The sequence below is a fragment of the Rana temporaria genome, chromosome 3 (assembly GCF_905171775.1).
Source record: "Rana temporaria chromosome 3, aRanTem1.1, whole genome shotgun sequence".
Classification (NCBI taxonomy): Eukaryota; Metazoa; Chordata; class Amphibia; order Anura; family Ranidae; genus Rana; species Rana temporaria.
This window is the reverse complement of record NC_053491.1, coordinates 385451743-385471647: the sequence shown is the minus strand read 5'-3', so window position 1 is coordinate 385471647 and position 19905 is coordinate 385451743. Positions and strand designations below refer to the sequence as shown.

Genomic DNA, 19905 nt, shown 5'->3' with positions numbered 1-19905 from the left:
GTAGCCAGCTGCACTGAATCCTGGAAATCAAGAGAAGAGGGCTTCAGATGCCCACAGATGACCTGGAACCTGCCTGCTTCTGAGATCTGGTTAGTCTTCAAATATTTTAGCACACACTACAGTGACAACACATATGACGCTCTAAGTTTAATAACATCCAACTATAGATTGATTGAGTCCATATACACTTTGATTTTTTCTAAGGCCCGATGAAAGGGCCAGAGGTACGGCTGCTGGAACATGTTGGCTTTACAAACAATTTGTCATTGGAATAAACTTATATTTGAATATTACAGCATGGTGATTCATTTCCTAACTTGCTTATCCCTATCTTTTTATATGTCTTGATACTAGGGCTGTTACTGATCAAGAATTTTCTGTTCGATTAATCGTTTTTTTTTGTTTGTTTTTTTATCGATTAATCGACTAATTTCGATTAATTATAACGCACATACAGATCCAACTACTTTTAGCTGATCTCCTTGCAGGCTGATTCCCAGTGCAGCTACCAACAACTGGAAAAACGGATAGCAGGATCCAAAAAACACACAAAGGCAGCGCTCGATGGGAATGGCATTAAAACTTTTATAGTCTTCAAGTAGGTAACCAAATAAATATTGCACTGGAGATAAAATCGATGTAGCTACATAAACTGTAAAAATTGTGCGGGTAATACCAAATGGTACCAAAAGCAGTCATAAAAGCATGTAGCTAAGTATGATACTGGTATAAAAATGTGTACAACGATACCACTGCTGAATCCAGATGAGGAGAAGTTAACATCAGTCCGTCGGCATGTAGATGTCCCATGAAGGGAACTATCACAACTCCCAGTGGATGGTTGTAGAATCCCAGGTTGATAGAGGGAAGTGTAACAGCCCTTGCGTGTGGCAGATAGTAAGGTCCCGCCGGCATGCAGATATGAAGGCACAGCAAAGGAGCCCTTCAGATGGACACGGCAAGCCCCGCCGGTGTCTGTGACATTACTGGATCTCCGACAGAACTCCCTGAAGGCCCAGAAGCCGGTGGAGAGGTGAGTACCAATCAAAAGAATTTTAATCAATCAAAAAAATTAAAGATTAATTAAAAGTTAATTTGCACAGCCCTACTTGATACTCTAACAGTAAGACCTCTATGACATAATGGTGGGAACGGCTAATATTGGACAAAAGCTGTGTAGACTTGGGAGCTGGGCACAGAAATTATACCTATACCGTCCCCAGATGATAGGAAAATACTGTTGGCTGTGGGGGCTTTTGGGTGGGCTGACCCTCTAAATGTAGTGGTCATGATATTAGTTGAGTTTGTATATACTTTGTCTCTCTGTACAGGCTCAACGCAGAAATGTCAAGAGTAGTTCGTATCTTTAAGACGCTGCGTAACCACTGGAAAAAAAGTACGGTGGGATTTTGCCTGCTGACGTACGGAGGCCACTGGATGTACGGTAAACACTGGTATGAGTTATTATTTTTCAATACAATTATTTACATGGCTGTGACAGTTTATAACGCACTTTACATACGGTACACTCACATCAGGCCACCCATCTAGGCACTTCGCTCATGGGCTCTATCTCACATTAATACTAGGACCAATTTGGACATCAGTCAATTAATCTATTAGTATGTGTTTGAAGTGCAGCAGGGCTAACAGCTAAGCCACTCTACTGCCCAATTATAAACCCAGACTGATGAATTCACATCACACTGTATGGTATAGGCATCCATTAGCAATAGCTTCCATTCACAAAGCTGCTTTTTTATTTCACAATTCAAAATGTTCAAATGCATAAGAACATATACCTCTTTGGTGTGATGTTTGTTTTGTTTTCATGCAGGAAATTAACATTTAAAGTGGTTCTAAGGGCAAAAGCTTTTTTTTTTCTTTTCTTCTATGCATTAAGAAAATAAGCCTTCTGTGTGCAGCAGTCCCCCCTCAGCCCCCTAATATTTACCTGAGCCACTTCTCAATCCAGCGTTGTTGCATGAGAGACTTGACTGTCCAGGACTCTCCCTCCTTATTGGCTGAGACAGCAGCAAAGCACCATTGGCTCCCACTGCTATCAAAGTCAGTAAGGAGATGGAGGGGGTGGGGCCGTGCCACGGCTCCGTGTCTGAATGGACACACAGAGCTGTGGCTGGGCTCAAGTGCCCCTATAGCAAGATGCTTGCTGTGGGGGCACTCAAAAGGAGGAAGGGGCCAGGAGCACAGAGGAGGGACCTAAGAAGAGGAGGATCTGGGCTACTCTGTGCAACATCACTGCATAGAGCAGGCAAGTATGACATGTTTGATATTTAAAAAATAAATAAAAAAATTAGACTTAGTATCACATTAAATCTGAACATAAGTGAACTCTCTTAAAGTGAAAGTCCAGCCTATTCCTAACTAAGCTTAAATTTGCTCCCATCCCCTTCTAAACCTTATTCTGTCTACCCTGTGAAAGGGAGCTGTGTATACTTGCCTATTCTGAGAGTCCAGCCCAGTCACATGATCTCCCCAGTGGCCAACTTCAGGGGATAGGAGAGATCGGCGACAATGGCTGCAGAGCCTGGGCGATGAGGTCACCTATAGGCTTACTATGGGTCATTTGTTGTCGGCTGTCTTTCCTCTACAAGGAACCACTACTGACAGCTGATCGTGTGACCAGGCCGATGCTCTATCGAATGGTGAATCCTCGTTGGATAATGCCTCCAACTATCTGCCCATGCACAGTACTTAATGTCACTCCAGCTGGTATGTTGATCAGATGGCGTGACGGTAACACTGCGCATGCGTAGATCGTTGAAGGCATTATCCAACAATCTGCAGAGGGAGAATGTTATCATCAGATTCTGCCTGGCTTTCTTCTCATGTGAGAGAATTGACCGATCACGTGAAAGACGGATTTGGGTGTGTTGCAGGACAGTGGCTTTTGTTGTGTTGCAGGACGGTGGCCCGCCCTGCAATGCACCCAAACTACGTGATCGGTCAATTCTCTCGCATGAGCAGAGAGCCAGGTAGATTTTTATTTATTTTTTTCTTCTTCTTTTTAATTGGGTATGTTTTATAGCAGAAAGAAAAAATATTGTTTCTTTTTCAAAATTGGTGCTCTTTTTTTGTTTATATCGCCAAAAAAAACAAACGCAGAGGTGATAAGCCGACCCGAATATAAGCCGAGGCACCTAATTTTACCACAAAAAAATGGGAAAACGTATTGACTCGCGAATAAGCCTAGGGTGTCCATCTCCATGCCTCACTGTGTCCATGCCTCACTGTGCCCATGACTAGACTGGCGTTTAACATGGGAGTCTATGGAAGGGGTGCCCGGCTTTGGAAAATCGGTGCGCCCCAGACAAACTTTGCACACTTATAGAGGAGAAATGGGGCTACATGTGTGCCAAGATCCGGGTCCAGGGGACCTACGACCGGCCAGTACTGGGTCCCCAAAGTCACCAGAGAAATTACCATTTAACATGGGAGTCTATGGAAGTGGTGTCTGGCTTCGAAAAATCGGTGCTCCCCTGCCCTAGGTCCCCCGGACAACAAACTTTGCACACTTATAGAGGAAGAGTGGGACTACATGTGTTTGGGGTCCAGGGGACCTACGGCTGGCCGGTACCGGGTCCCCAAAGTCCGGGAGATCCAGGCGTGAAAAGGTGTCTAGAGTATAAGCCGAGGGGGGCATTTTTGGCACAAAAAAATGTGCTGAAAAACTTGGCTTTTACTTGAGTATATACGGTACATTGAGGATACAATATTTGTACACAGGCCAGTCATATACCGGTAAGTAAAAAAAACAAAGGTCCATATGATGTCAGTCTTTCCAGCGGGTGCCAGCCAAACCCATAGGAAGCAGGGACATGGGCCATGTCATGTGCACCAGGCGACGCTGGCACCATACAGTCACCTCTTTCCCTCTTCCCAAATCAGAGGAGGGACACACTAAAGCCATGGTAAAGGCCGATAGTTCTGCTAGTACTGCCCAGTCTCCTCCCAGTCTGAGTACCCATTTGCTTTATCATGTGAAGGGTGAGATATAAGAAGCTGATGGCTAATTTAACCCCTCAGCTGGACTTGGGCATTAATTGTCTGTATAATGTAATATTTTTATTTATTTTTTAATTCCCACAATCTGAAGACGGAGTTTCCTTCCAGGCTTCCCTCCGTCTCAGTTACTTGTATTTGGATTCCGCAGTGTTTTCCTTCAGTGAGCAGGCTGTGTATGTGCATTGAAGGGTAGAGCTATTCCAAATGAAATAACCCCCAGCACTCTTTGCAGCTGCCGTCACCGATTGTTGAGAAGAGAGGGGGACTGGAAGTTGCTTCCAGGCAGTAATAAGTGTGTAGCGGTTCCTTCCCGCTGGCTGGAGACAGCTGCGTAATTTCATAGAGAGATACCTGCATAAACAAGAACGCCACCAGTCAATTCATTCAGAATTGTGTGCTTTTTTTCAACACCATAATTGTCCCATCTTGGCTCTCATTATTCCAAATCTCTGCAGTGCTATTTGGTGGGGGGTTCTTTTGTGGCTGGTTTATAAAATGGCTGTTTGACACCTGGGGCTGGGAACTGTCAGCAGAACAATACAATCTGCTGGCCAATTAACACTATAAACTTTTATTTTAACTCTTGACTGGCCTTATACATTTATCTTTTTTGTATACCGGTTAAGTTTGCTATTCATGATAATGGCTGTTGTGATTCATTATAAATCTCTCACCTAACCTCTGTCTGGTTTTTACTGCTCATTTAGAAAGATTTCCCTTTACTTAAAGCGGTGGTTCACCCATAAAAACCACTTCCCCCTATTACACTGCCCCCCCGCATTACAATACGAATATGCCATTAATTTTTTTTTGGCTGCTGTACATACCTGGGTACAGCTATTCACCCGTGTCCTCCGGGTTGCGAGTCCCGCGGGAGTGGGCGTTCCTACCATGGCGGTGATTGACGTTTTGACAAAAAAATTAGCTCCCCCCCGTCGTGTAAGCCGCGTCACGACTGGCGAAAGGAGCCGAACTGCGAGTATAGCGCCGACTCGCCGTTCGGCTCCTTCCGCCAATCGTGACGCTGCTTACGTGACGGGGGGAGCTCGTTTTTTAGTCAAAACGTCAATCACCGCCATGGTAGGAACGCCCACTCCCGCGGGACTCGCAACCCGGAGGACACGGGTGAATAGCTGTACCCAGGTATGTACAGCAGCCAAAAAAATAATAATGGCATATTCGTATTGTAATGCGGGGGGGCAGTGTAATAGGGGGAAGTCGTTTTTATGGGTGAACCACCGCTTTAATGTCACGGTGACAAAGGGGTTGATTTACTAAAGGCAAATCCACTTTGCACTACTAGTGCACTTGGAAGAACAGTCGCTGTAGATCTGAGGGGAAGATCTGAAATGAGGGGAAGCTCTGCTGATTTTATCATACAATCATGTGCAAGCTAAAATGCTGTTTTTTATCTTCCTTGCATGTCCCCCTCGGATCTACAGCGACTGCACTTCCAAGTGCACTTGCAGTGCAAAGTGGATTTGCCTTTAGTAAATAATCTTGTCTTGTAAAATCATTGGAAGTGAGGGGAAAGTTATTTTTACTCCAGCCTCCCCCACCACTATTCTTGTACAGGAGAGAATGATATGTACTCTCCATCTGAAGCTTCCTGGGATATGCATGTCATGTATCCCTGAAGGCATCAGCTTCCACACTGTGGCTGAAGGAGGAAGGTGGTGCGTCATCTGCAAGAGTCAGGAAGAGGCTGCTGGTTCCTGATGTCATAAGCACAGAAGATAGTGGCGTGGGACATTTCTAATAAAGGAGCCCCAGAGGGCAGGAAACACCTGAAAGGGGTTCTAATACTTTCTCACTTTATCCAAAACAAAGAAATGAGAGAGAAAGAAACTTAACTGAGCTTAAATGTTGGCTTTATATTCCACAATTTTATTGACAGATATTACACTAAAGCCATTCAGTGAGATAATACACTTGGTAAATATTTATCAGATGTCTTGTTCTGTTACGACTGTACAGCCTTACGAAATATGCCTTGTTCCCAATGGAAACCTTTGAAATATTGCTGGGAGCTGCGTTGTCAGAAGTGATCTATGCCTGGCAGTGAAATATTCACATAAAGACATTTGATTGGTTGCTAAAAGCAACGTTCTTCTTATGCTGCTGTTTCTTTGAGTCGCTGTATTCCTTCAGCAGGCATCTTTATTGGTCCCTTAGACAGGCAATCTGCATCCATGTAGCCACAGGTTTTTGCTTTTTGAATCTCATTGAACTGCGGCCAGGCTGTTAATGAAAGCCATAAATCTGTATGTACGGCTAATTTTCTGTCTCTGTCCCTTTCTCCTTTGGTTTCTCATGGCAGTGATAACTTGCTGAGGAGGGCAGCCTGCCAAGAAGCGCAGGTAAGTTCTTCAGCCACTTGGCAATTTTGTTTCAGATGATTTAGATCGTATTTTCAGTATGTTTACATTACAGGATCGTTTTTAAAACGGCCATTATGTCTCTACATCTTTACACACAACTTTTGTGACACTTTGCCTGTACTACAGTGTTGATTAACCCTTTTACTGCCAGAGGCCTAATTGCGTGTTTTGCATGCATAAAACAAATTGAGGCCTGAAGGTTACTTCAAACCCTATATATATTTTCTGAACTTAAAGGCCCTGGTGAAGAAATTAGGGACAATTTAAGTTTTGTAATCCACACAATATTAGCACAATGGTTTATCAGGCACAAAATGTCACTAAGTCATAAGTGCATGGGGGTGGCATGGCAGGTTCTCTTTAATGAGACCTCAAGGGTCTTTTCGACCCCTGATGTCTCAGCTGCCCCCTATTGAAATGAATGGAGCGCAGAAACTAGGAGTGACATTTTACAAGTCACTTCTAGGTTCTTAGCGGTCAGGGTTGATCGTTGGTTTTCCTTCTCTCAGCGGAGCCTGGGAAACATGTAGGCAGCATCAACTGATCTCTTTGTCACTGCTGTGTCCTATCAACATTCCTTGGTAGTACATGAGCACTGCAGTACAACTGATGTTGGCTCCTCAAGCTGCTTCTTCTTAGTGTGAGCACTGCTTTATACGGTATGGACTGCAAGAGGCTTGTAGTCACAATAAACTGCTTGCATAAAAAATAAATAAAAAAAATCTACATTTTAATAGTGTATTAATAAAGATACGCAGGGGGAGCTGCGGTGGCTCAACGCGATTGGCACTGCGCTGACAAGCCATTCACCTCTGCAGCTAGAGGTTCGGATCCCGGTCTCAGCTACATGTGAATTGAGTTTGGTGGTCTCAGCCCGGCTCCCGGTGGGTGTGCTATGGGAGGTAAGCTTGCGCTTAGTACGCCCACCCCCCTCCCGCAAAAACCACCACACTTATACGCACTCGAAATTGGGTTAACATGCACGCACTTTGACCACGCGGTCTCTAAAAAGAGAGGCGAAGGACTAACGGGGCTGGTTGAGCTGGCTAGATCCTCTCACTCCCTTATAGGGAGTCCCTCTGCCCCGTTGGGCTTCAAAGCGGAGCAGGTAGGGCGGGCTGTGTGGGAGGACCCCCTCACACACCCACCATTGCCACCCGGGGCATGGAGAAAGGTGGCAGATTGCCTCTGGGGGAGGCCTGCCTACTCCCAAATCCTGCAGTCCGGCTCCTCTCTCGAGTACACGCACAAAATACACTTTAAAAAAAAAAAAAAAAAATTAAAAATAAAGATACGCAGTAAGTCACGTCTTTTAAATCTTCTTAGAGGTCATATTTAATGGGCAAGGATCATTATAACATACCTTTTCACGTCTATATGCTAAAAATGGTAGATGTGAGTGATGCATTGTAAACATATAAAGTCTTCGGCTAAACAAGGCTCTAATGCCGCGTACACACGGTTGTTTTCTTTATCGTACATCACGGGACACAGAGCTGCATAGCCATTACATGTGGGTTATAGAGTCTACCTTCAGGTGATGGACACTGGTGTAATCAATTAAACAGGAAGTTCCCTCCCTATATAACCCCTCCCCTACTGGGAGTACCTCAGTTTTTTCATCAGTGTCTAAGGTGTTGGTCACGAGTTAACATGTGCTTTTAGGAGCTCCACTGGAGGGATCCATGCTGGATGTAAAAGGCCTCCATAAATCCGGATCCGTCCAAGGTGCTTCATAGCCAAAGTGGACAGTACCCGGGCCTCGGTACGAAGAACGAGGTTTAGCCTATAATGCCTCTCTGCGGAGGGCTGGATCCTGGGTTCCAGAACTTTGTGCCTTCTAAGGACCAAATGTTTTTTCTGCTGCCAGGGTGCTATATAGGTCCAGGGGTGTGGTGTTCCTGCCATGGACCCCGGTCCCTGAAGGTCTAGGACTATACCCACGGTGAAGGGGGAAGATTGGGCCTCTTGCTTGGCAATACCCTGCAGCGTGGAAAGGTAAGAGAGGGACCTACGGGACTTGGTTCGACAGTAGGTCTTCTGTAGGGGACTATGGGTCTCGCCTATATTATGTTTTTATGCATGGGCAAAGTAAACCACGATGTCTTCTGAGACGGGATGGCTCAGGGCACCCATATACCTCCCCTAGCCGGCATGTAGCCTGGGCCACTATGTCTGTTCAGACAGGATGGCTGTAGTACCCATATATCTCCCCTTGAAGGGGCTGGTACATAAAAAAAAAAAAAAAAAAAAATGCCCTTAATCCTATGCAAAGCATTGTCTTCCATGAGTAGCTGCAAGTCTTATCTGTTTTTCCACTACTATGGGCAGTAAAAGACATGCCTGATGTTTTCGCTTACCATGCTTTCCAAAGACGGAAGCTTAAGTGTTAGCTGGTCTATTGTGCATCCCACTTCCTCAGCTTCAGGCTCTACCATGTCGCACGTGCTCACCGGCTCAGTGCAGTTGCAGAGAGGGCTGTTCAAGAAGGCCCAGACGTCAGAGCTCTGTAAAGCTAGGGGGACACAAACGCAAGCACCTTGTGTGAGTTGGATACAGATTCATCTAAGACGCCTACTCCGCATCTAGCTGTGCAGATTATCAGGCATTGTTGCTGCCAGACTAAGTTCAGCTGTTGATGCACCTGGGTTAAGCTCCTCTGCTTTTAGCTTAGGACTTTGGTCTCCCCATTGAATAAGGTCAGGGGTAGGAATATAAAAAGGAATCGCCACCTGAACCTGGTGGCCCCTTATTCTCCCCTCTAGAGACAGCTCACAGATTGAGCCATCAGACCTGTCAGGCAATCAATGCAGCCTCCCCCAACATTGCAGCCACTCTGCATGTGTTTTGTTTTTTTGCATCACATTTGTTGTTCTACAATAGGTTAACTGCTATGTTCGCAGCATCCTCACAAGAAGCAAAAAAAAAAAAAAAAGCAGGGTGTGTCCCTTTTCCTGCTTTAATCCTTAAACAAAGGGATTAGAAGAGCTGGGGATGAAGGTTCACTGTCAGAGGACAGGAGACAGGAGCTGCAGCCTAACGAGGAGAAGCTATCAAAAGCCCTACAGGTTCTGATTGCACCTGCAGTCTTTTCAGAGATTCATGATGCATATAACTTCCCTCTGCCTACTTGGCCAAAGCCTCTATCTTCTCCTTAGAGTGTAAAGAGAGGTTTTCCTATAGGTGGCTAGTAAGACCTCCATATGGCCCTCAGCCTGGTGTCGGCTTCAGGCTAACCATATGCACATCCGAGGGATGCACAGTTGCTGGTACACATTGCTAACGTCTCTTAATTGAGGAAACGCACATCTACAGAGGATAACTTCCTCTTTACCAGTCCGCATGTTGCATAAGATACATGAGTTTGGAATGCATGTGGGATAAAAACAAGTAACAGAGCATGTTTTATTGTGGATCGCATAAGGATACATGTTTCTGTCTGTATGGTGTTGCATGTTTGTTAGAGTTGCATAGAAATGCTTGAGTGCATAAAGATGCTAGTTACCTGATCACTCAAGTCCTGGATTACCCAAGGATATTTGGTCACACAGAGAGACTTGTTTCCACAGAAAGGCCTAAAATCGCATAAAGACGTTTGTATGTATAAAAATGCTGGATCACACATGGTTACCTGATCACCCAAATCCTTGATTACCCAAGGATGTTTGGTCACACAGAAGTGGTTTGTTTCCACAGAAATGCCTAAAATCGCATAAAGTTGCTTGGATGCAAAAAAGATGCTGGATCACACATGGTTACCTGATCATCCGCGTCCTGGATTATCCAAGGATATTTGGTCACACAGAGAGGCTTGTTTCCACAGAAGTGCCTAAGTTTGCATAAAGATGCTTGTATGCATAAAAATGCTGGAATCACACATGATTACTTGATCACCCAAGTCCTTGATTCCCCAAGGATATTTGGTCACACAAAGAGGCTTGTTTCCACAGAAATGCCTAGAATCGCATAAAGAGGCTTGAAGGCATAAAAATGCTGAATCACACATGATTACCCAATCACCCAAGTCCTTGATTACTCGAGGATATTTTGGTCGCACAGAGAGGCTTGTTTCTACAAGAATGCCTAAAGATCGCTTAAAGATGCTTGAATGCAAAAAGAAGCTGGATCACACATGGTTGTCGGATCAACAGCGTCCTGGATTACCCAAGGATACTTGATCACATAGAGAGGCTTGTTTCACAGAAATGCCTAAAGTCGCATTAAGATGCTTGAGTGCATAAGGATGCTGGATCGCACAGGGGTGCTTGGTCACACAAGGGTTCTTGTCCGCACAGTAGTGCTTAAAATGCATAAGATGTTGATCGCATGGAAGATGCTGAATCGCATAAGGATGCATGATTACTTTAAAGTTGCACATGGCGGCCTAATTAAGCAATACAGGATTCCTTGTGTTTGCATAGAAATACGTGTCTGCATGGGTTCATGTTGCACATTGTTGCATAACACGTTTATAGCGTATGCTTGCTTGCTTGCAAGATGCTTGTTCCAGAGCACACATGCTATATGCATGTTTTGCTTAAAACATATTTATATGAATTCATGCTTCCAGGAACACACGCTGCCATGTACACACACTTCCATTGAGGCATATGGCTTTAACACTTGCCACATACACACATGGGGAGCCAATTGCATATCTGTTTATTTACTTGGGTCTGCAGAGGTTGTCTGCGTTTCGCAGGGGAACAGCACTATCTCCAGTTGGTGGTCTTGCCCTTTTGGGTTAGCCTCCGTGCCTGGGTTGTCAGGGTGCTAGGGCCCGCCTCTAGCTGGTCTGTAGGCCCAGGGTATAGCAGTAATGGCATACCGAAGCAAACTCCTGCTGATGGGTCAGTCAGTAGCATGGCTGGACCTAAGGGTGTCCAGCATGGTCAAGTATCTGGAACTCTAAAGATACATCCTTTCATTTGACAAGAAGCTGGGTATGTTTGGCACAGTCCAAAAAGGAGAGTTTTTTGGCCTCAGATATGACCATCGCTATAAGAAAACTGGTCTATGTGGTCACGGCAAGGAACAGTTCCTTACTTTTGGCCTTTTGATTAAGGCACTAGGGAAGATGCTGGCTTCATTCAAGACAGTTTCCTATACTAACTTTTATTCAGGGCTGTTATAAACAGTATTTTGTCGGCCTAGAAAGAGTGGATCTTGACCTAGCATTATCCAAAGAACCCGGTCCCAGAGATATGCTGGAATTCCTCTTGGTGATTCTTAACTAAAAGGGTTTGCCAGGTCAGGAAAAGACCATAGCCCAGGGGAAGTAGTCAAGCTCCAAGGGAGCCTTATCTGTCAGCTAGAGCTACCGATGGAGCATCTGGCTTAGGGGCCTGAACGTTCAGGTGGCAGGTTGGTTCTGTCAGAGTACAATCGGACTATGCCATACTAGTGATTTACTTAATTTACCAAGGAGGAGCTTGTGCCTTGCCTATTGACATTCGTCATTTCATGAAATGCAGAATTGGCAGGCGATTCGCTGGAGCCGTCAACAAGTGTCTCCGGGAGAATGACCTCTACACCCCGACTGTTTTCCTGACCAAATGTCACAGAAATGGTACCCTTTACATAAGATGTATTGGCGTCCAGGCTCAACAAGAGATTGAACAGCTTGGGGTCAAGGATAAAGGATCCACCCGCATGCGGGGCAGATGTGTTTTTAATCCGGGGGGACCAGTTGTCACTGGTTGTGTCTCTCCCCCCAGTTCCGCGACTTTTGTGGCTTCTATGCAACATTAGAGGAGAACGGAAGCTGGCCTGATTACTCCGGCATAACCCTGACGTCCTCTCGGTGCAGGAACAGTAAGGGTGGTAGTAGAGGACCCACAGTCCCTTACATCTTGTCCAGGCCTACTTTGCAGGGGGTATTACATCCTGCCTTGCAACAGGTGAATTAATGGTCTGGCTATTATAGCCCACATTCTCGAGGATCGGGGCTTTCAGAATCAGCGGTAATTCCCTTGATTCATACAAGAGAGCTGGCCTCCAGGACCAGATATCCTACGGTCTGGAAGACCCATGTTCCTGGTGTGAAACCAGATGGTGGCATCCGTGGAAGTTTGTCAAAGGTAAAATTCCTGCCTTCCTACATTTGGAAAGGAGACGGAGCTAGCCTTAAGTTATATAAAGGATCCGATCTCGGCCTTGCTTCCAAAGGTCGCTTACTTCACACTCTTTGGTCCGGGCTGTTATACAAGGGGTGACGTGCATAAGTCCACCAGTTGGGTCGCCCTTGTGCTCGGAGGATTGGCTCTAGTTTTGTCGGCTTACAGGGTCAGCTCCTTGGGCCGATGCACCATATTTCTCTTCATCCCTTAACAAGGAATTGGTGTTCTTGGTTGTGGTAGCCTCCAAGAGAGTTTCAGTATTGGCAACTTTCTTGGTATAGAGCCATACTCAATTATTCTTACAAGTAGAGTGATTTTCATCCTCACCCAACCTTATTTACTAGAAGGATCTAGTATTCATTTGAATCCAGATATTCTTACTTTCCCTTTTTTCAAAACCTTGTTTCACGGAAGGAAAGGTTATTGCTTTTCTCTCAATTGAGATGAGAGCAGTTAAATACCTATCTGAAGGTTTCAGATATAGAAAGCTGACGTTTTTATTGGGCTGCCAGAAGACCCTAGATGGGCAGGCAGTGTTCAGGTCAGCTATTAAAATGGTTACACTCTCTCTCTCGTTGGAGTAAGAAGGGTCTAGGCCTATCTGAAGCGGCTGCTCGGATACGGAAAACTGATGTTTTTTGAGCTACCAGGAGGCCCCAGGAAAGGGCAGGCAGCGTCTAAAATCAACTGTTTTTAAGGTTGATTCATCAGGTTATTATTCAGGCTTGTGGTTTAGTGTAGGATTCCCCCTGTTTTTTTGTGGGGGTGCTCCCTACCAGGATGGTAAGCGCTTTATGCGCAATGCATTTCCAAGCCTTTATGACGCAGATTTTCAAGGCCGCAACTTGGTCATCTGTGCTTACGTTCACTAACTCCTATCAGGTGAACATAAGACGGCAAGAGGATGCAGCTTTTTGGCGCAGTATGCTTCAGGCAGCATTATAGGTCCTCACGTCTGATGGCAGTCTGCGTTGTTGGTGTCTCCCTCCCCTCAGTAAGCATTGCTTTGGGACATCCCACATGTAATGGCTATGCAGCTCTGTGTCCCGTGATGTACGATAAAGAAAATAGGATTTTTATAACAGCTTACCTGTAAAATCCTTTTCTTGGAGTACATCACGGGGACACAGAGCTCCCACCCTCTTGTTTGGGGATATTGGGACACTTATTGCTTTGCTACAAAAACTGAGGTACTCCCAGTAGGGGAGGGGGTTATATAGGGAGGGAACTTCCTGTTTAATTGATTACACCAGTGTCCATCACCTGAAGGTAGACTCTATAACCCACATGTAATGGCTATGCAGCTCTGTGTCCTGTGATGTACTCCAAGAAAAGGATTTTACAGGTAAGCTGTTATAAAAATCCTATTTTTCGGCATTAAAAAAAATGACATTTTTAAAAACGTCATTTAAAATCATCGTGTGTGGGCTTCACATCGTTTTTCGGCTTCTGAAAAACGACAAAAAAAAATTAAAATTTGAACATGCTGCATTTTTTAATGTCGTTTTTTAAAATGTCGTTTCGGGTTGTAAAAAATGATCGTGTGTGGGCTAAAACGACGTTTTAAACCCGCACATGCCCAGAAGCAGGTTATGAGACGGGAGCGCTCGTTCTGGTAAAACTACCGTTCATGATGGAATAAGCACATTCATCACCCTGTAACAGACAAAGTGCGCATCGTCTTTTACCAACACGGAATCGGCTAAAAGCAGCCCAAAGGCGAATAGAACTTCCCCTTCAGAGTGCCGTCGTACGTGGTGTACGTCACCGCACTTTGTTCATCATTTTTCAAAAACGATGGTGTGTGGGCAACATCGTTTTTAATGATGAAGTTGGAAAAATTTCGTTTTTTGGACATGCCGAAAAACGACCGTGTGTACGCGGCATTACACCAAAACTTGGACAGCCTGGGATATAATATATGTATATATATTTTTTTCTTCAAAAACAAAAAACGCTAACGTGGAAAAATGCTAAAACTTTATAACATTATTTTAACATCCAGTGTGCATGAGGCCTTAAAGTTGGAAACTTTTTGGTTTGTTGTCTACATTTTTGCTTCCCTGCCTAATGAGCCATTGACTTGGAACAAGTATGTATATCTCTAATGTAAAGACGGTTCAGGAGAAACACGCTTGTTCCAAGCCTGAAACTCTCTCCATAGTAAAAGTGTCAGGATGACAGCCTTGTGATTTTCACCATCACAAACAATTGTAGTAGCTGTCAGACAGGTTCCCATTATAAACGGTTACATTTGAATGCGCCTAAAATTGTGAGCAAAATTGATAGTAAGGTATCCTTTGTGTTTGGGTCTCTCGGTAATGATGAGGGGTTTAGTTTACAGTATATTAGAAGTACTTACATTATTTATAAAGGACCTAGAGCAAATATGTAGGCTGGGAGTTTGGACTTCACTGGCTGCATGCTTTTGCTGAAACTTACTAGTGCTGCAGCATTTGTGTTCTAAGCCTGAGCCCATGTTGAGAACAATAAAGGTGGCATATTGCAACAGGAGTGTAGGGGGTGTATATTTTAACCTTATCAATTTCCTCTCAATTAGGTTTTTGGAGACCAGCTGATATATCCTAACACAGCAGTGAAAAAAGCAACAGTGTTCCTAAACCCAGCAGCCTGCAAAGGGTAAGGAGACTTTTTCTCTACTGGCTAATGTTCTGTAAGGATTCTAAATATGTCATATGTAATTATGGATACTAGACAGTCCTCCATTTAAGGGTGTACTTAATCTGTAGAAACTACACCAAGAAACCAAACTGGCTGAGACTTTTTTAGTACTATAGTACAGTACTTAAAGTGATAAACACATACAGGCAGTCCCAGCATTACGAACACCCGAGTTACGAATGGTTTCAAATGCTGGGCCACTTGTGCTCCACGCTGGTCCTGGATACCTCCGGACACATCTCACACTGCAGTACTACATGTACTGCATGGCCAGAAGAGCGCCTGGAACGCGCCCATAACAAGCGCCTGGAACATCCCACATCCATGCACAGGCGGAAGTTACACTTACGAATGCAGTGTTGCAACTGCAACAACTTCGACTTGCGAACAAACCTACAGTCCTTATTGTGTTTGTAACTCGGGGACTGCCTGTACTGTCTACTTTACTGTCTACTTTACATTGATCCTATTTCTGTATATGGATGATGGCACTGTAATTATTTTATAAAAAAAATAAATAAAATCTAAGTACCCTTTTTCTAATTGATATACAGCTGTGACATGACCCGGATCTTTCCCAGCCTGTCTGCAGGGCAATCTAAGTAGGAGGAGCTTCTAGTTCTCTTCTGCTGGTCACATGTTAAAAAAACAAACAGCCTTTTGGGATACAGAGCAAAAATAAAAATGTATTATTAATAACCTGTTTTAAATCTTCATACAAATATATATTTGAAATCAATTCTTTATTATTATTTGAAAATAACCTGGTGAGGGTGAATAGCTGCTCCCTTTCAATCCAGGTCTTCACCCACCATCTCTGTGCACACTCCATATGCATAACATCAAGAATGAATAAAAATTCTTATACCACCACCCTTTTGTTAAACTGGGGCTTTCTTGAGGTGAACATGTAATTATCATCACAAACTAACACAAGTTTTCCCAGCACACTTGCCAACCTGCAGAACAACCAAATTTACCCTGTTTAACAGTTTGTTAAAAACAGAGGGATTTGTTTGCACACATTTTCAAATTTTTGCATAAGCTCACATCAATGGACCTCTGTATATACTGCGGTCCTAACTCTAAATTTCCAAAACCTACATAGTAGGAGTACTTATAAGACTGGATTGATTAAGGGTAGGTGTGTCTGGAGGGAGCCAACCCCTCCTTAAAGGCACAGGGACGCACGTGACACCTAGCAAAAGCACAATGGCGGGCGGCAAAGGCATCCAGTGCGTCCCCCGCATCCAATTCAACCAACTGTACTATTACACACCATGTATGGGGCAAAAAATAGGCATGGCTTACCCACATCAATCCCAACAGTGAAGTATAGAGGAGGGAACATAATGATTTGGCCTTGTTTCTCTGCCTTGGGGCATGGATCACTTGCCATCACCGAGATAAAAAATAGCTCTCAAGTTTACCAAAATTTCCTACAGGATGTCAGGGTGGCTGTCCACCAGCTGAAGCTTAGTAGAAGCTGGGTGATGCAGCAGGGCAATGACCCTAAGAAAATGCACCTTTTGGAGTGGCCCAGTCAGGGCCCAGACCTTGACCCCATAGAGAGTCTGTGGAAAGACCTTACAAGAGCCATTTACACCAGACAGCCTAAAAAATGTGTCTGAGCTAAAGCAGTTTTGTAATGAGCAATGATCTAAAAATCCGTAGCTCCACGGAAACGCTTGCTTGAAGTTATTTCTGCCCAAGGAGGTTTGACCAGCTATTAACTCCAAGGGTTCACTAACTTCACTTACTTTTTCCTCCATCCCTGTGAATCTTTAATGGATGTGTTCAAAAAAGACGTGAGAAATTTGAATTGTGTGCCATCACCTTAAGCATATTTTGTTTGTCTACCTTTTACAATGAGATCCCTTTTTATGCTTTGGAAGCTCTCTGCAACTATAACTTTTGCTGTAGAATGTGAATGAGAAAATGTCAGGAAAGACCTACTAGAACAGCATAACCCCAGCAGAATTTGGGGTTAATCAGAGGCATTTTAAATGATGGCGGGTGTGTACTGACTCCTGTTTAACATAAGTTTGAATGTGCTTGCTTAATTCTGAACACAGCTTCATCCCCAGTTATTAGAGGGTGTGCACACTTATGCAACCATATTATTTTAGTGTTTTATTTTTACTTCCCTCCACCTAAAAGATTTCAGTTTTTTGTTCAACTGAGTTGTACCGTGTATAGGTCACATTAAAGGTGGAAAAGGTTCTATAGGTTCTTTGTCTCATATTTTATTTTAATTTTTTTACATCATAGGAACCTGACATGTTAACAGGGGTGTGTAGACTTTTTATATCCACTGTAGATGAGGATCAGATCACATTTTAATGGCAAATTACTGCAGACAACCAGTTCATTCCAAGGGGTTAACATATTTTTTTTGCAGCTGTAAGTACCCTAAAAGCCTGTATGAAGTATTTGAGTACACCTCTTACAGGGAACTATGGTGGTAGCAGCTGTTAGCCTCCTGCCTTCTAATCGCCAGGGTATGTGGTTGGAAAATTACCTGAATGCCTTCCTATCCCCATATCCGGTATTGAACACAGTGTCAGCAAATGCAGAGTATTACTCCACAGGGAGTACAGCAACTAGACTGGAATAAACACTTCCTTGCTGGTTTATGAGCGGGCAGCCCCACAAAGCAGGTCAAGCATCGGCCTGTGTAAGATTATCGATCTGTATAATTAGAAGACACAATCACCTTTAAAGCATTAGTTCAATTGATTTGTGCCCTGCTGATCGCTCATTGCTGGCAGGCAAATTTGAAGAATATCCTACATTGATTAGGAATTGATCTATAATCACAGCAAGGGAACGAGTCAGCGTTTCCCCGTATGAAGACCTCAGTTCTTAACGTAAGATGTACATTTTTGTCATTACGGCAAAATGAGTATTTGAAAAATGTTTGACTTAAAGGAGAAGTTCAGCCTGAGCTTTGTAGGCTGTGCTTCTCTTCTGGGTCACAGGGCTGCAATTGGTTTTGCACTCCTGTGACCCGTTTTCATCATAGAGCGGTCTGAAGTCCGCTCTCTGTTGACATCATCGCCATCAGTCGAGGCAGCGCGTCATCCCGACTTCCCAAGTTTGGATCCGCCAGCTCCTTTGATGGCAGTCTCAGCGAGCCACTCAGTCTCAAACATTTGGTCTGCCAAAGGCTTGCACAACTATCAACTTCAGAGTGATGTTGTTCCCCCCCCCAGAGCAGGACCCAGTTCTAACAGCGATGTCTGCATCAGATTCTAGCTCTATTTTAGATACTCAACATCTGGCCTACCAGACAAAAGTGGAATTTCTGCATCTATGTCACTATTAATTGGACAGATTACAACCATCTTTGTCTAGGGCTCAGAAATGCCCTGCCTTTTCTCCTACTCCAGTTGTTTTCAAGCTGACTTGGATCCCCGATATGCTGGTTGTAGAGGATGCAGTCACAGATAGGAATAAATAGACTATTGAGGTATTATTGGAGGAAGCTGCAGAAGATTTCTCTTCCCCAGACTGCCATTATGTTGAAGAGGGGGCTTCACACAACATGGGGGGGGGGTTGTTCACACAACATGCAAAAAGCTTACTGCCTCCGTCTTCAAATGCCTTGGCATTGTGCAAGCTGACTCTCCTCTGCTTTGCCATGCCCATTTGAGTACGAAGAGACGTGCAAAACCCTTAAAAATATTACTTGTTCATTAACGGATAGAAGGTGCATTCTACAACATTTGGGGTCACTCCTGAAAGGATTATCACCCCTAGCTCCTCAAAATGCAGAGCACTTGTCCCCTCTACCCAAGCTTTAATTTCAAAGCATAAGTTCAGCATTTCTTTTCAGCACAATGCTTAGCCCACTAAAGCTATTTGCGTCTCTCTGTGTCACAAAAGTCCCAGACCATTGGGTTCAATTGGTGATCGCAAGACTGTACAAAGTAAAATTCAGAACTCTGCTCCCCCACAGCTTTCTTCTTACAAGCCAAACAAAGGCTGCCCAAGGACAGTTAGATTTGCAAAAAGCCTTGAACCATCTCTTGTCCCAGAGAGTCGTGCCAGTACTAGGAGACAAGTTCGAAGGCTTCTACTCATACCTGTTAATAGTACCAAAGCCTAAAGGTCTCAAGATTACTTCAAATCCCATATCTGTCATTGCATCTTTGGGACAAGTCGAATACTTGGCATCGGTGAATATCCAAGATGCCTGTACCTGCAGGTTCCCATTTACTGACCTCATCAGAGCTTTCTGCTCTTCGCAGTGGCAGAAAATGTCTTCCATTTTGTCACATTTCATTTCAGCCTATCCTTTACTCCCAGAATGTTAACAAAGGTCTTGGCACCTCTGCTGGCCCTGCTCAGAGTCCAGGGAATTCAAGTCATGGGCTATGTAGACGACCTTATTCTGAAGGACTTGACTTATCTTTTGGTGAATTTTCAGAAAATGTCCACAGGACAATTCAACTGCTCCAGGCTTTCTGATGGGTGATCAATTAACCACTTGACCTCCGGAAGATTTACCCCCTTCATGACAGGCCATTTTTTGCATAATGGCACTGCATTACTTTAACTGACAATTGCGTGGCCGTGTGACACTGTACCCAAATAAATGTGTGTCCCCCCCCCCCCCCCCACAAATAGAGCTTTCTTTTGGTGGTATTTTTTCACCTCTGCGTTTTTTATTTTTTGCGATATAAACAAATTAA

The 19905-nt window shown here is 44.2% G+C and overlaps 1 protein-coding gene across 2 annotated transcripts in view; it reads left to right on the top strand.

The window, feature by feature from the left end:
• The window catches only part of AGK (acylglycerol kinase), a 93921-nt gene that overhangs the window by 9484 nt on the left and 64532 nt on the right, over positions 1–19905 (top strand). For both annotated transcript variants that reach the window (XM_040345714.1, XM_040345713.1), the window contains exons 2-4: positions 1332–1454; positions 6347–6386; positions 15087–15166. In XM_040345714.1, the coding sequence (XP_040201648.1) occupies positions 1345–1454; positions 6347–6386; positions 15087–15166 (230 nt within the window). In that variant the 5' untranslated portion in view covers positions 1332–1344. The remainder of the gene's footprint in view (positions 1–1331; positions 1455–6346; positions 6387–15086; positions 15167–19905) is intronic.